The following is a 15,399-nucleotide window of genomic DNA, read 5'->3' as shown; positions in this document are numbered from 1 at the left end:
GCACAACAGACTGACTGCAGAAGCAAATATATGAAGACATAGCTGCCTTCCATTAAGCCAGAAATAGAAGAGATTTGCAAAAATGGAAAACAATGCCCATCTTCTCACTAATTTTTCTTTGTTTGGAAAATATATGAACGTTATGTCATAACGTTCTTTGTATTAACATGTAATGGGCTTATGATTGATTTTTTGAAGTGGATTAATATTTTTTAAATTCCTCAGTTTTGATTTTGAATTAGATGCCAACAGTTATAACCCATGGAAACAAAAGCTGTCTGGGGGGCCCTCAGTAAACTGTTAGATGTAAGGGGATCTCGAGACCAGACAGTCTGAGAACCGGCTGCTGAGCTACGGCGGGGAGGACGGATTCCTGCCGGCGGGGCCGCCTAGGCCGAGTGAGAGCACGTCCTCAGGTCAGGGCACCTGGCAGACCACCTCATTTCAATCTCCTTCTCGACTTCCCCCACCTGAGAGTTTCCTGGCATTTCTTTCATTAAATCCCGATTTGGTAAAATTTAATCCCATGCAATTTATGTCCTTGTAGAATAAATCTGGTGAAAATGTGGGGTGATTTTCATGAAAGAACTCTTCTGCTATGTGCAGACCATAAAAACGCTTTAGTTTTTGTCAAAATAGATAACGAGATGCAAGTATCTCTCCCTGGCTTGTCTTTTCTAATCTTTTTAAAAAAAAAAATTACTATTCTAATTCTTTGCCTTCAGAACATTTCTCAAAATAAACAGATTCACTGGCTTCTTTATAAATCATAGTCTCTTTGACTTGGCTCCACAAAAATTGTAGGAGCCCGGTGCTAATCAGCATCCTCACTGGCGTTAAATCTAAAGAAATGAAATCCAGTAGGCATGGTGCAAGTTTAATTGATAGCGCTAATAATAATGCACACAAAAAATCACATTTTGCAAGTAAAGTATATGCATCTTATACGGCATCTTAAGAGAGTATTAGTATTTTGCTTGTTCTACCACTTGAGACTTTAAAACTTTTTGAAAGACTACTTTAGAAGAAATAAAAGGGAAAGCTGTCTTAATTCTAGTGTTATTAATTCTAGTGATATTACTTGGTCGTACGTTTTAACTGTCTAGACAAATGATGTATACTGCTGGCCTGGGGAAACCTCTCCCTCACCCCCCATTTTAGAGAGAGTTAAAGAAACAGTAACTATAATTCCGATAATAATCATTTTGTTGAATTATATATTCTTAATTAGAAAGCGTTTTCACGTGAGTATATGATTCTAAAGATCTTTATAGTTTTCTCTTATGGAATAGTAACTTTGTAAACAATAACAAAGTGGGAAGAAATGTCCTTTTTGGGGTATTTGTCCTTTAATCTGTATTATAAAATATCTAAAACAATCAAGAATTATGATCAGATGGATGCTAAATCTGCCATAATTTGTGATTACTGTGGCTCCAAGTAGAAAAATAAAATACATTTGGCTATTTTGACCAAGACCAAAACTTCAATTCCCTACCATCTTAAGACCAGAAAGGCACTAAGAAATTATTACCTGTTTGGGGGACTATTACCCATTTGGGGGAACAGTGCAAATTATATTAGGGAGATTTTGGTAGCTGTGTTGTTCAATGAAGAACAAAAAAAACGGATTTAAAATGTGGGAAAAAGTGCTTACTGTTTAAATCTACAGTAAAAGCAAAAGTCTCATCATGATTGCAAAACATTCCAAATTGTGAAACTTAAGTTATTTGTAAGATAGACAAAAGTAAAGCAGCTTCCTCAGTCATTTTTTGAGATCTCAGCATCAATTTAAAGAAAATGCTTATATTTAAAAGAAAGCCTATTTCAAAATATGAATCCCTATACTAAGTACAAATATGAACACGAAGTAAATTTATATCTTATATCATGCATTCCTGCTCCATGTACATGCTCAAATGAAGGTGATATGAAACTAAACTTTAAAAAAACTTTATTTGCCTCAGTTCTTTAAGGAATAAAAGAGCCTCAAACCTAAAAGAAAGAACAGTTGATGCTAGTGTAAAAACAATAAAATTACATACAATTGTTATGTGGACTATACGGAAAAAGAGGGGGGGGAAAGGACATATGTACTTCACTGTATAGAAAATATATATTTCTGCCAACACTGTCTACAAGATTTTTGGGGTACAACTAACAATTTTTTCCACTCTCATTTTTAAATCAAAATTATGTTCACTAAAAACCTGAGTATAATAAAGTTTCTTAGGAAGGCAACAAATCTAAAGCTCACGTGGAATTTATGTTACCACCAAGATAGAAGGGATCAGGAGAATTCTGGTCTCATATTTGAGAAGACACTGCTCCTGCTACTCTAAAACAGCAAAACTAGAATCAAGGTATGGTTGTTTTACAGCTTGGCACAGCAGTTTAAAATTTGAAAAAACACCACCGTTATTTTAATAAACTAGCTTTCAGTTTTATTTTCCCAATTCCCCTCCCTAGCAGTGGGACAATAACAGTGTAACTTTCTCTACCTGCTGGGGAATTTTCTTAGCACTTTGTGGAAACTGTTGGTTTTCCGAAATGGACAGGCTGATGTGAACCAAAGTTAGACAAAATAACAGAACTGCAACAACAATAAAAAAGCAATTTAGAAAGAGGATCAAGCCAAGCAGATAAGCGAAATCTATAAAATCAGATTTCTGGGATTGGTCATCCAGTCAGTTCCCTAGTTTCAAAAAGCCAAACCAAAGCAAAGCATGCTGACTTACATTGCTTCTTTAGTTCTTTCAGCTGTTGTTTAAATTGTGCAAATTTCTCATTATTTTGAAAGTCTGCATCCGAATTCTTATTTTGTAGAGCCAAAAACTTCTTCTCCACTAATAATTTTAGATTGGGTATTTTTTCTGGACGTTCTTCTTTTACCTGAGGAAGACAATAAAATTACTTCAGTTAAATATTAACAATGACACAGTCTTGTAACAGTATTTTTCTCTCGTTTCATTCAAGTAAAGCTACAATGAGGTAGAAAACAGAATCGCCCCAACAGAGAACCAGGGGAGCCGCGGGTCATCCAGAACAGAGCGCTGGCGAGCAGCAGAGGAAACCATTCATCCCGCCCCCCAGTTTGCTGCTTTCTTGAGCTAGGCCTCCTTTGCCCTGCTGGCTCGCTGTGCCCCAGACAACTACGGGGACAAATCTCACACCAGTGCCTCTGTGTCCTCCACCTCCCCCAGAACCTGAACATGATGGCTCCTTCCTTTTCCTTAGGTCCGTTCAGTCCCCTCTCCTTCCTCTCAAGGGCTCATTCCATCCTTCATGCTCTTCAGCACTCTTCTCTGGCCCCCGGTCCCAGCAGGTAAGAGTGGCTTCTACCTCACAAAACAGGTTAAGATTTTAACCTTAAACTTCCACCACCTGCTGCCCCAAGGAAAAAGTGCCCCTATTATGTTCAAGGCTAAACTCTCAACCTTTATTCTTTTTTACCCCTCACAATATTTTATTATAAATTTTTCAAACAGGCAAAAACGTTGAAAGAATTGTGCTTTACCATTCAAAGTCAAAAGACTATCTGCAATTCCTCTGCTCCGATTAGCTTTTGTCATGGAGGAAAGAATTAGATAATCTTCTTTTGTTCAATTGCTATGCATTTTAATTAGCTGAATCGAAAATGAAAATTTAGCATGAAACAAAAATGCCTAAATCCATATTTAAAGTACAGAGTGTAGGAACTGACTGTCTACTCATTGTACTGAGGAAACTCGGCCAGTGCTGAATCCACCATCAAAGAGAGGTGTGAAAAAACATGGAGAGGCCTTAATGACAAGTTATATGTAATTAAAAATCTAAACCGAGTCCTGTAAGGCTAAAAAAACAATAAAGCTCAGTTTGGCTAGAGAAGGTAGAAAGGCAATTTAATAATGCCTTATATCTCAAGAATAAGAGCTATTACATGCGGTGACTGGCTATCCTCTGCTCTACGCTAGAGAGAACAGGTTCAAGATAGCAGCATGAAGAGGTCAGAGTAGACAGATACAGAAAATAAATTATGAGTTTTTAGAAAAGAATTATGGGCTCTCTTTCTGGATTTGTAAAATAAAGTCAATTCACATCCACCTGAGATGTTATGGGGAACATTATAGGCAGGCATACAGGTGAACCTTCTCAAGGTCTTTGATCAGTCTGAAATTGTTATTTAAGCTGCAATGGTCAGAGAAGATCTGATCTGAGCAGATTATCAACAAATGCAGATGTTCTCTTCCAACAAAGTCTCTAACCCACTCAGCATACTTCATTTCCTTCGTTCAACCACACCACAGCTGAGGAGCTGGGTAGAAGGGTGCGGGGGTGAGGGATGGAGAGGGTAGGCATTTTGAGGTTGACAACACAGCAACCTGAGGTATGACTAGGAAAACGTGAACACACCAAATTTAGCGATTCAGAGTACTTTCTCCCCCCCCAGCAGAACCTCAAGAGAACTGCTCTAAAGAACATAAATTCAGCGTGGCAAATATCTTCTCTGGAAACTTGATGCTGCAGTTGGCATAGCTATCCACTGCAAAGAGAACTTACTGTACTCTAGCTATCAAATGAGAGCCTGGAAAATACTAAGCTCGTTACCTGTTTAAATCAATGCAATAAATGGGCATTAAACTATATTTTTAATGGTTTTCTGCTTTGTTTGTATCTTCAAGATAAATAGATACATAATCCCAAAAGGGGAAAGAAAAAAGCCATTCTTCGAGTAGTTAGCTGCTCATAGTGTTACCTAGTCTGAAAAAGGTAAGGATGGCCCTCTTCTCCTAGGACAAATGTAAAATACCTCAAAGAAATATGAGATGGGAGGAGAGGATCTATTAGATCCTCAGTCCCTCCCTTTCCTAGGGATAAAGTTCCTAGATACAAGACACAAAACCTCAGGGGTTTTTTTGGTTTTTTTTTTTTTGCAGTACACGGGCCTCTCACTGCTGTGGCCTCTCCCGTTGCGGGGCACAGGCTCCGGCCGCGCAGGCTCAGCGGCCATGGCTCACGGGCCCAGCCGCTCCACGGCATATGGGATCATCCCGGACCGGGGCACGAACCCGTGTCCCCTGCATCGGCAGGCGGACTTTCAACCACTGCGCCACCAGGGAAGCCCCAAACCTGCGTTTTAAGTCCCTGGGTGTATTAGTTTGGTAGGGCTGTCATAACAAAGCACCACAGACCAGGTGACTCAGACCACAGAAATTTATTTTCTCATAGTTCTGGAGGCTAGAAATCTGAGACCAAAGTGACAGCAGGGTTGGCTTCTTCCGAGGTTTCTTTCTTCGGCTTGCAGATGGCCGTCTTCTCCCTGTGACACAGTCTTCCCTCTGTATGTGTCTGTGTCCAAATATTCTCTTCTTAAAAGGACCAGTCATTGCATTAAAATGAGGCACCCCAATGACCTCATTTTAACTTTCATTATCTCTTTAAAGACCCTATGTGCAAACACATTCTGAGATATTAGGGGCTAGGCCTTCAACATAATGGATGTTGGGGGAACACAGTTCAGTTCATACACTGGGTTAAAGCCTTTGGAAAACAGAATTTTAAAAATAGCTTATAACATCTTATGAAAAAACCCAAATGAACTTTTTGGCCAACCCAATAGATTGTTAATCTTTACACCATTATAATTTTTAAATGATAGACACTACCGAGAAGTAAACTTATCGGACACCATGCTTACGGAATGAGAATTTAATACTGCCCTGGGGAGAGAAAAGGTCAGGGTTTTAAGTACCACCTACTTACCCAGTGAGTGCCCTCTCTGTGCTAAGCTTTGTAGCTAAACAGGAGAGAGGACCAGAAAAGTTGATTGGGAATAGCTGTGGGAGCCAGGCTATGGAAGTGAGGCCTGACCTGATAGGCAGCAGGGAAAGACACTAAAATATTCTAAGGAATAAAGTAATAATACCATGAAAACTTTCTTTTTTTTTTTTTAATGACGGCTGTAGTTAAAGCATAGAGGATGCACTAAGATAGGAAGGGAGAAAGAAGTTACTGGACTAATATGTTAGCTAATGGTAGAGGGGCTGGCAACTCGACCAAATTGTAACACTATTTTTGAAGCAGAATTGCTGAGTCATTTTGTGAGAGGAAGGCAAAGAAACTGATAATGACCTCAAGATTTTTAACATTTAATATGGGCAACTAATTAAAATGAGAGCATGTGAAAAAAAAAAAGAGAAATGCAAAAGGACCTCTTAAGAAAAAAAAAAAAAAAAGCAAAGAAGAAAACCAGGAGTAAGGCATGTCCAAGAAGAAAGGAAAAGAGAAAATTCCTTAAGAGACGCTTGTTCTTTGGAAAAAATGATGCAAGAGAGCTTAAGTAAGATAAGGGCTAAAAAAGAAACCACTGGATTTAATTACCAGGTACTTGGTACACTGCACTGCAACTATTTATCTGTTTCAAGCTACTAGCTTGCGAAGCTTCTCTCGGGCACGGATTATTTCACCGGTGCCCAGTGTACTATCTGTTGTGCAGTAGGTGCTCAAATGACCTTGATGAACTAGTGAATTACGGGGACACCAAATTCTACTGTAGTGACATGAAAAGAGGGACTAACAGAGTTCCCTGTGAGCAAGTGAACAAAGTGTGGCGGCGAGGGAAGGAGAAAGAGATGGGAAGCAGATAGTGGGAAAGAGACAGCAAAAGACACTTGTTTATTTGTACAGAGGTCAACAGTAGCTTGGAGTGAAGCTGACATGATGGAGGAGAAAGAACGTGGACCTCAGGATCAGGCAGGTCTGGGTCCCTAAGTTGTGGATCTGGGGACAGTCCTTCTAGGCCTTGGGTTTCTCTCACTTCATTAGGAATCGGGAACACCCATGTCAGTGCCATGGAGACTTAATTACACCATGTTTGTGTTTAACTCGGCACACAGTAGATGTTACATTTTCTTGCTCTTTCCTTCCAACTTTAGCATAGAGCTTTCAACATGTTTGTGGACTGAGAAGAAGCCAGTGGGGAAACATAAATCAGAAACACTAAGAGAAAGCAAGTAACAGATTTCATTTGAGAAAATCCTTCAAGTACTAGGGCAAAAACTAGAGAGGGGAGAAGACCAGCTGCGAAAGGCTGGACGGACGTGCAAGGATCTGAGGAAACCCCCAGGAAGTGTAGGAAAACAGGCAGTGGTGAGGACCGTGTCAAAGTAGCCGGCAACAGCCCCAGGTGAGAGGAAGCTGCTGTGCAGCGTGAGAGAGCAAGCCCAGGTTTCTAAAGAAAAGTTACAAATCTAGATTTCTGTGAGACCTTTGTTTGTTTGGTTTTTTTTTTTTTTTTGGTTTCTAAAACAATGTATAGTCCAAACAATACATCAGCCTGAAGCCAGGAGTTTGAAACCTCTGTTTAGTGCAAACAAGATATTTTGGACATAAAAAGCAAAGTATTATTGTGATCCGCAATCTTTGGAGGTTTAGTGCAATTCCCAGACTTCTACTTTAGGAATGAAACATGGTCCTTTCTAATAGGACAGAGAATAATGGGAAGGATGGGTGTGGGGAAGAAAGGGGAAAGTAAAGGATTCCATTCTGACATGCTAATCCCAAGTATTAATGAAAAACTTGGGCTCTAGACTTGAGATTAAAAAATTAGGCTCTTCTGCTAACTGAATGACCTTAGAAAAGTTACTAAATGCATCTAACCTTAATTTCCTCACTTGTAGCTAGAAAATAATGACAGTATTTCCCTGACAGTGTTGTGGAGAGGAATAGATGGGATGAAACAATACGGCACTGACGAGCTGTCTGTCACAGAGAAATGAGGAGTAAGTGTTACTGTTGTGTTTACCATTATATATATCTCCAGGGTGGCTGGATATCCAGGCCCACAGCTCTGTGGACTGACATGAACCCCCACGTGGAGAAATCAGGGTATGGATTTTAATGGAAACCATGGAAATGAATGGGATTACCAAGGAGATGAAATAAACAGAAACAAACAAAAAAAAGAAGTAAGGAGAGAACTCTGGAGAATACCACATTTATGGGATAGCTAGAAGAGCCTAGAAAGAAAAAGTGCAAGAGTTAAGAAGACAACCAAAAGGAAGTGTCCCAGAAGTCTAGGACATTTCAAGATCTGTCAAATGCTGCACTGAAGTCAAGCTAAATAAGGACTGAGAAGTGTCCGTTGTACTCTATGATTGGCTCACTGAGGACTTTAGCAAGAGCCCAGATGCACACGCACAAAGTGCTGACTCCAAACTATGCAGATTTTTGTTGAATGAATTGTTTCAAAACCATGGAGCAGTGATAGGACAGAACACATAAATCGCCAAATGTTCCAGAGACTCTCCAACTAACTGCTCAGTTTGAGCTCAAAATCACTTGTGAATGTTTAGCTACATTTAATTGGAACCCAGCACTCCTGTGACTGCAGTATTTCTCTGATGTCAGCAAAGGAAGGCAATCACAGAGCTGACTGTAACAATGAAGCCAGACCTCTGGTGGCTCTGTCCCTATGAACAAAGGCTCAATGTTTTAGGAAAAGAAATAATGGTAGGAACAAAAGGCAAACTTGGTCCTTACCCATACTGAAACTACGTATTATTTTCAACGTGCTTTAAAGTAAAATTTTTAATATTTATATGATGATAATACACTTCATTTCTTTCAAACAATATTGTACACATATGCAATTACTCAAAGTGTATCATTTTATTGCCACAGGGCAAAGTCAAGGTCTCCTTCTCCAGTTATCATTATTGCCTGATAGCTATTATTTCAGTGAGAGGGGAGCTCACAGGAACTAAGGATATTAATGGGCTGAGTCATTCATACACTTTTGAATCATGTGAGAATCTAGTATAAAATTAGTCACTCTTGTAACTGAACCAAGACGCAGATGGATTTACTCTCTCCAAAACAGCCACTGTTAGACGTTTAGCTCCCCAAATAACATATACCTGATGATTTACATTTTGGAAATCACACAGCCTTTAGAAGTTTATTTTAGGTACATAAAAGTGATAAGCACTATGCTTTGTACGCTAAGTATTCCAAGTTCTAATTCATAGTCAGCCTGATCTAAGGCTATGGGACCTACTTTCATGGGAATCCAGACAGAACTGCCTCAACGGGTCCTAGAACATTCATTCAACAAATATTTAGAGCCCCAACTGGGTACCGGGCATTATGCTAAAGCACTTACAACCCACCGCCAACCCAACTGGTCATGCACAGGGTACATTTATATAGGCTACCACTGTCTCCACCTTTATATAGCAAAAAAGCTTGGAAAGGTTTTCAATGAAAGACATGTCCAGGTTAAGACTCATTATGCTTTCACTGACTATAACCTAATTGCAATGGAGACACAGTATATTCTCTACAGAGTTTACTATACTGCTTTTGCCCTGTTAAAAAATATACATATATCACACACGCTAATGACCACCAGCATGGATTATACCCTTCATCTCGTGCCCGTTTCTGTTGTCAGTTGCACAATCTGCACTGAACTCTGTTGGACCCAGTTATTTGTAGTTGAGTGAGTTTCCTAGTGCCATTATATAGTTTGACTTCTGACAAAAACACTAAAGAGGGAACACTTCCTTGTTGAACATTATGACACACAGAATGGACTTCTCAGCTTGCCAAGGTGTTGTAATACACCATCACTGGGCAGCGGCCAACCAGACATGGAAACATCTTTCCTCTTTCAAGGCTTTCAGAAAAAAATTGAAAATGAATAAACTTAAACCTGTGAGAGAGTGCCATTGGTCTAGTTCTAATGGACCAGTCCTATTGGAATAGACAGTTGTCTAACAGATGGCAGCTGAATGAGGCAACCTGCCATCTATGTGCATCTGTTACTAAACATTTATGCTGTTGAAAATTCCTCCAATAATTTCTCATGGCACCAATCCCACTATAAGATTATGACCAACAGGAGTCACGTATTTATACCGTACAGTAACAGGATTCCCATATTGGGGTGGGGGGGCGCTGGGGGCAAAGGAACCAAACTTCTGATTTGTCTCTCTGGGCTCTGTTGACTTGTTGTTTGCTCTTTCTTTCCTTGTCTGGGCACAATTCATAGAAATATGCATTATTTATTTACTCATTTATTTATCCATTCAATAAATATTTACCAAATGCCTACCACATGCAGGCATTGTGCTAGGCATTGGAGACTCAATAGTAAACAGCCTAACCTGGTCCCTGTTGGTCTCATGGGGTTTGGGGTATAGTGGAGGGAAGAAGTACTATTCAAAGAGTCAAACAAATACACTATCACCAGCTGTGAGAAGTGCTGTGCAGGAAACGTATTAGATGGTAGGAGAGCATGTAACCACAGAAATATAGAGGACATCATTTCATAGGCAATCTTTTTATGCACTGCTCCATTTAAACACAGGTCATGCTGAGGGGAGGGTGAGATGAGGATTTTTATTGTTGTTATTAACAAACACTTTGCACACAAAATCTTTCATCTGAGTGGTTCAAAGCCTTATATACCCAAGTGTCATTATCCCAATTTGACAGATGTGAGGAACGGGCAGCTCACACAGGTTAAGCGTCTTGCCCAAGGTCATACTGAGTCAGTGAGAGATGCCTGCAACTCATTCAAACCCCCTTTCTTTTTTTCCCTTGGGACTTGCACATTTGGGACCTGTCTAGGGTGGGGGGAGCGAGGGAGGGGGAGGGGCAGGGGACTGTTTGAAGAGAATGAAAGAATGAATGGGGCAGTCAAGCTCTAAGTGGGGGGGGGGGGCTGAATTAGCTAACTGATTTTACCACACTTCCTTACAAACAATAGTGCAGTCACAGGCGATTGGTTCCAGGAGACCCCACATATACCAAGATCTAAGGATGCTCAAGTCCCTTAGATAAAATGACACAGTATGGTCAGTCCTCCCATTCTGCAGATTTAACCAACTGCAGATGGAAATTTTGATCCATGGTTGATTGGGTCCAGGTTGCGAAACCAGTGAATACAGAGAACCAAAGGTCAACTGTACACTTCCTGAACGCTTACTATGACAGGCACCTGCTAAGCCTGACATCATCATCTCAGCTGATAATCCCAACACCTCTTGGAAGTTTGTTAGAAATTGTGTTAGAAACCCCCTTTCAACTTAACTTTGCCTTGCACGTGCCTCCAAGTACCAACTCAGAATGAACTTTTATACCTCATCTTAATTTTATGAAAACATAGTTGACTTCAGGCAGATATCCTCAACCTTTAGTGGCCATCTGTTAGCTCTCACATGAAAAGACACTTATTCTGAATTTGAAATTGCCTTTCCTGTCCACCAAGCCTCTGTCATCTACAGCATTACTCAATGCCTTATTTATCATTATGGTATCTCACTCAAGATTTTAGAATAAAAAGTACAGCAAGGGGTTGATGCTAATGGGATATACTGGTCTCACCAAGTACCCCATTATCCAGAAGGATGATCTCCTAAAATGCTAAATTATCTACTGAAGATTCAGTTCAAGTGCTGCCTGGGAGACAGCGCTTCATGAGGTTAATGTCCCACAGGATGCCTGTAACCAGTGAATAATATGTGACATTGTTTCTCTGATAGTAAGAACACATGGACCTAGGAACCAAGGGATGAAAGTAGAATTAGCTGTAAATCTTCTCCCCCTCATCACACCTAATGACCAACTTGCATTTTTTCTCCCATGGCTGCAACTCGAGTTCTGCTGGTCTAGTAGTCTTAGTACTCAAGAGAAGAATGATTTCACCAAGGGACTCAACAATGCCTTCACTGATTTGGAAACTTAAACAGCAACCTAGCAATTTTGAGTTTCTCATGACACTGACCAGACAGACAAAAAGTGAGGTTACAGAAGTGGTTGGGGCACTGAGTCTGAATTATCAAGGGTAAACAGGATTGCTGCCACAGAGTGAGGAAAAGGAGGTGTGCATCTGGCACCTGGACCATCTCCTGGTTTTGCCATGTCTAGTGGTAAAAAATAATGGGAGTCCGTAACAACTCCATACAGGTAGAACCATCAAGAACACAGATATCCCAGGAACGAAAGCCTAGGTGTTGTAGCCAGATAAAAACCTACCTCATTCGGGAGTTGTTTGAGGGTGAACATGAAATGGGTATTGGAGAAGGGAGTTAAAATGCCAACCACGGTTCAGGACCAATAGGAAAAGCTAAGTATCCCGTCATATTTCTTCCTTGGTCTGACATGTACATATTTATGTTTTTAACTAATTTCTCCCTTTCCTTTCCTCCTAACATTTTATAAAAAGTAAGCTGGTGGCTCACTAGTTACAGAGTACCATAATGGAAAGGTATGGACATAAGGGAGTAAATGTGGTCCCAAAATCCTAGACTTGGAAACAGTAACTTAAGACGTTATATCTTTCCCCCTTTGGGGGGAAGACAGAGCCTATTTTTCACTTTTATGAGAGAGGGCTGCAATATGTTAGTAGGAAGCATTTTCTTGTTGCACGGTTTGCAAGATTAAGTCTGGAAGGAAATCATATACAGAGGCTGAGCAGCCATACTGGTCTAGAATCTTTTGAACCTTTCCTCTGTTTGAGGAATTTCCCACCTTATGAGTGATACCTCACTGGGGCGGGAACCAGAAATTCACTTTCTCAGCTTCCCTGCCACAAGAACACAGACATGTCAACTTGGCCCTTGGCCTGTGGGACTTCAATTCTTGAGAATGACATGAAGGAGGTGCCTTGGAACCAAATTACCTAAGGATTTAACCTTTAAATCCCAGCTCTGCCTCATACAAGCTGTGAAATCTTGGGCAACCTCTCAGAAACTTGATCTCCCCATCTATAACTCTACCAAAGCCTTTGCATTGTCACGAATGCTAACTGGATTAATGCATTTAAAGAATTTAGAGCTTTGAAACGCAAATACAGTAGCCACTAGCCACATGTGGTTATTCAAACCGAAATTAATTAATATTAAATAAAATTTAAAATTTAGCTCCTCACACTGTCACATTCCAAGGGCTCAAAAGCCATACGTAGCTAGTGGCTACCTTTTTACAGTGCAGGTATAGAACATTTCCATTACTGCAGAAAGTGCTACTGACAAGTGTTGACTTATAGAATACTTCCTGGCACTAAGTAAGCACTCAAATGATAATTGCCCCTATTATTAATAACTAGTATTGCTATCATTATTATTATTTTACTTGACATCCCCAGAACTTATTTATCTTACACCTGAAAGTCTGAGCACTTCTGAGCACTTTCACCCAATCCCCCTCCTTCGTCCCCTCCCCTCGCCTCTGGCAACCACACTATCATTATTATCGCAATAGCACGTTTAAGATACAGCTGAATTTAAAATCTAATGGATAAGCAATTAAATGTGGTCTTCTAATAAGAACTAGCGGAGTATCAGTAGCAACAACTGCTCTCAATTTATAGTTTATTATGGGCAAGGTACTGAGCTAAGCACTTCACAGGGATATTTTATTTAATCTTCCCCAGACAAACAAGGCGTCGTGTAAATACAAGCACTGAAAATGCTCCTCAGTCTGGGATGTGGGACTCACTGGATTGGCAGGTCTGCAACGCTACTAAATCCATGACAGCTTCTTCTTAGACTTCACTACCGAGTTACTGAGTGCCCACTCGGGGCCATGCACTGTGCTAGATGCTGGGGATACAGTGCTAAGCAGAGACCAAGGCTCTTCCCTCACAGACTTTTAGTTCTAGTTGAGAAGAACAGTCAGAAAAGATATAATTAGCTGGATGGTAATAAGTGCTATCGAGAACAGTTAAACAGGGTTGGGTAGGTGAGCTCCTGTATGATGGATGTTTAGGGAAGGCTTCACTGCAAAGATGACATTTGCACAGAGACCTGAAGAAAATTTAAAAGGGCAGGGTGGAATGGTAGGAGATGAGGTCAGAAGTGAAGATGGAGTAAGGGGGGGCCGGACCAGGGAGGCCAAGGTGGGGCCTTTGGCCTCTAGGCGAAGAGAGATGGGAAGGTTTCGAGCAGAGGAGCGAGAAGACCTGGTTTTCTTTTTTAGAGGATCACTGGCTATTGTGATGAGAACAGATTTTAGGGGAGGAAGGGCTGAAGCAGGAGACCAGTTAGAAGCAGACCAGTTAGTAGGCTACTGCACTCATCTAGGCAAAAGGAGACAATGGCCCACATCAGGGTAGCAAGAGGTAGCAAGTAGCAAGAGGTGGTCAGATTCTAACTATATTTTGAAGGTACAAACAATAGGCTTTATTGATGAACTGGATATGGGCTGTGATACATTAAGGAACTTCGGACAACTTTGGGTTTGGCCTCTCTAGATGAAATGGTACAGTTGCCATTTCCTGAGATGGGGAAGTCTGGAGGAACAGCTGGTTTTGGAAGGTTAAAAGTGAAATGCCTATGGGAATGAAATGAAGTGGGAATGAAAAGAAGACAGCTGTATATCTGAGACATGGTTTTGGAGAGAAGATAGGGTTATAGTTACAAACGCTATGAAAAACGACTAAGTGTATGGTGTTATGAGAGCACAAGATACATTTGGCGGACAGAGACCGGGTGATGTCAGGGAGGGCTGTTGAAAAAGAGCTAGACTAAGTTTCTGAAGGGCAGGAAGGAGTTAGCTATTTGAAAGTGAGAGAAGAGCACTCCCAGCAGAAAGAATAACGTGTACTAAGCCCAGAAGCAAGAGAACATGCCAAGAACCAGCATAAAAGAATGGTAAAAAATGAGGCTACCAAGTTAAGCAGGGTTACAGACCAGGTAAAGACATTTGAATTTAATCCTGAAAGTAATAAGGAATAAGTGAAGAGGGCACAGTTGTGAAAAAGGCAGGCAAAATGATCCAATTTCCAATTTAGAAACAGTTTTTGGGCTACTAGCTAGAAAACACACTAGAAGAAAGCAAAACTTTATGCAGCAAACTATTCATGGGAGACTGGAGATTGTGAAAATGGGGATGAGGTGGGCAAACTCATTTGAGAATCAGTAAAATTTGGTGATGAAATGCGAGCTGTGAGGAGCTAGGAGAAGTGAGGATGATAACCAGGTTTCTGATGTGGGCAACTGGGGGGGAGGATGTTGCCATCTCCTAAGTTACAGAATCTCAGAAGAAAACCAAGGGGAAAACTCTCTGAGCCATGCTGAATTTAAGGAGCGCACTGAGGCGAGAGATCAAATAGATGAGTGAATTCACGTGTGTGATTCTCAGACGCATGCTCTGGAATGGAAATAAGGACTTGGGACTCGGCAGCACAAAGACAGTAATTCAAGCTAAAAGTTCAAGAAGAGAGCGCAAAGAAGACAGAAGAGTCAAAGAACAGGTAGGGATACCAAGATTTTATGGCTGGAGAGGTGAAGGAGGGTCCACCGGCAGACTCTGGAGAAGTGGCCGGAAGCAAGAAGAAAAGTCAGACGTGTGTTGTCATGAAAGTTAAGGGAACATAACAATTGAAAAAGGAGGGAGTCCTCCACGGTAGCG

At 40.8% G+C, this 15,399-nt stretch overlaps 1 protein-coding gene across 4 annotated transcripts in view; it reads right to left on the bottom strand.

Annotated features, from left to right (window-relative positions):
• NSMCE2 (NSE2 (MMS21) homolog, SMC5-SMC6 complex SUMO ligase) overlaps window positions 1–15,399 on the bottom strand; it is a 221,352-nt gene that overhangs the window by 141,202 nt on the left and 64,751 nt on the right. For all 4 annotated transcript variants that reach the window (XM_059043179.2, XM_067017870.1, XM_067017871.1 and 1 more), the window contains exon 4: window positions 2,739–2,892. In XM_059043179.2, the coding sequence (XP_058899162.1) occupies window positions 2,739–2,892 (154 nt within the window). The remainder of the gene's footprint in view (window positions 1–2,738; window positions 2,893–15,399) is intronic.

The sequence above is a fragment of the Kogia breviceps genome, chromosome 17 (genome assembly GCF_026419965.1).
Source record: "Kogia breviceps isolate mKogBre1 chromosome 17, mKogBre1 haplotype 1, whole genome shotgun sequence".
Classification (NCBI taxonomy): Eukaryota; Metazoa; Chordata; class Mammalia; order Artiodactyla; family Physeteridae; genus Kogia; species Kogia breviceps.
Note: the sequence above shows the minus strand (reverse complement) of the source record. Positions and strands in the feature narration are given on the sequence as shown.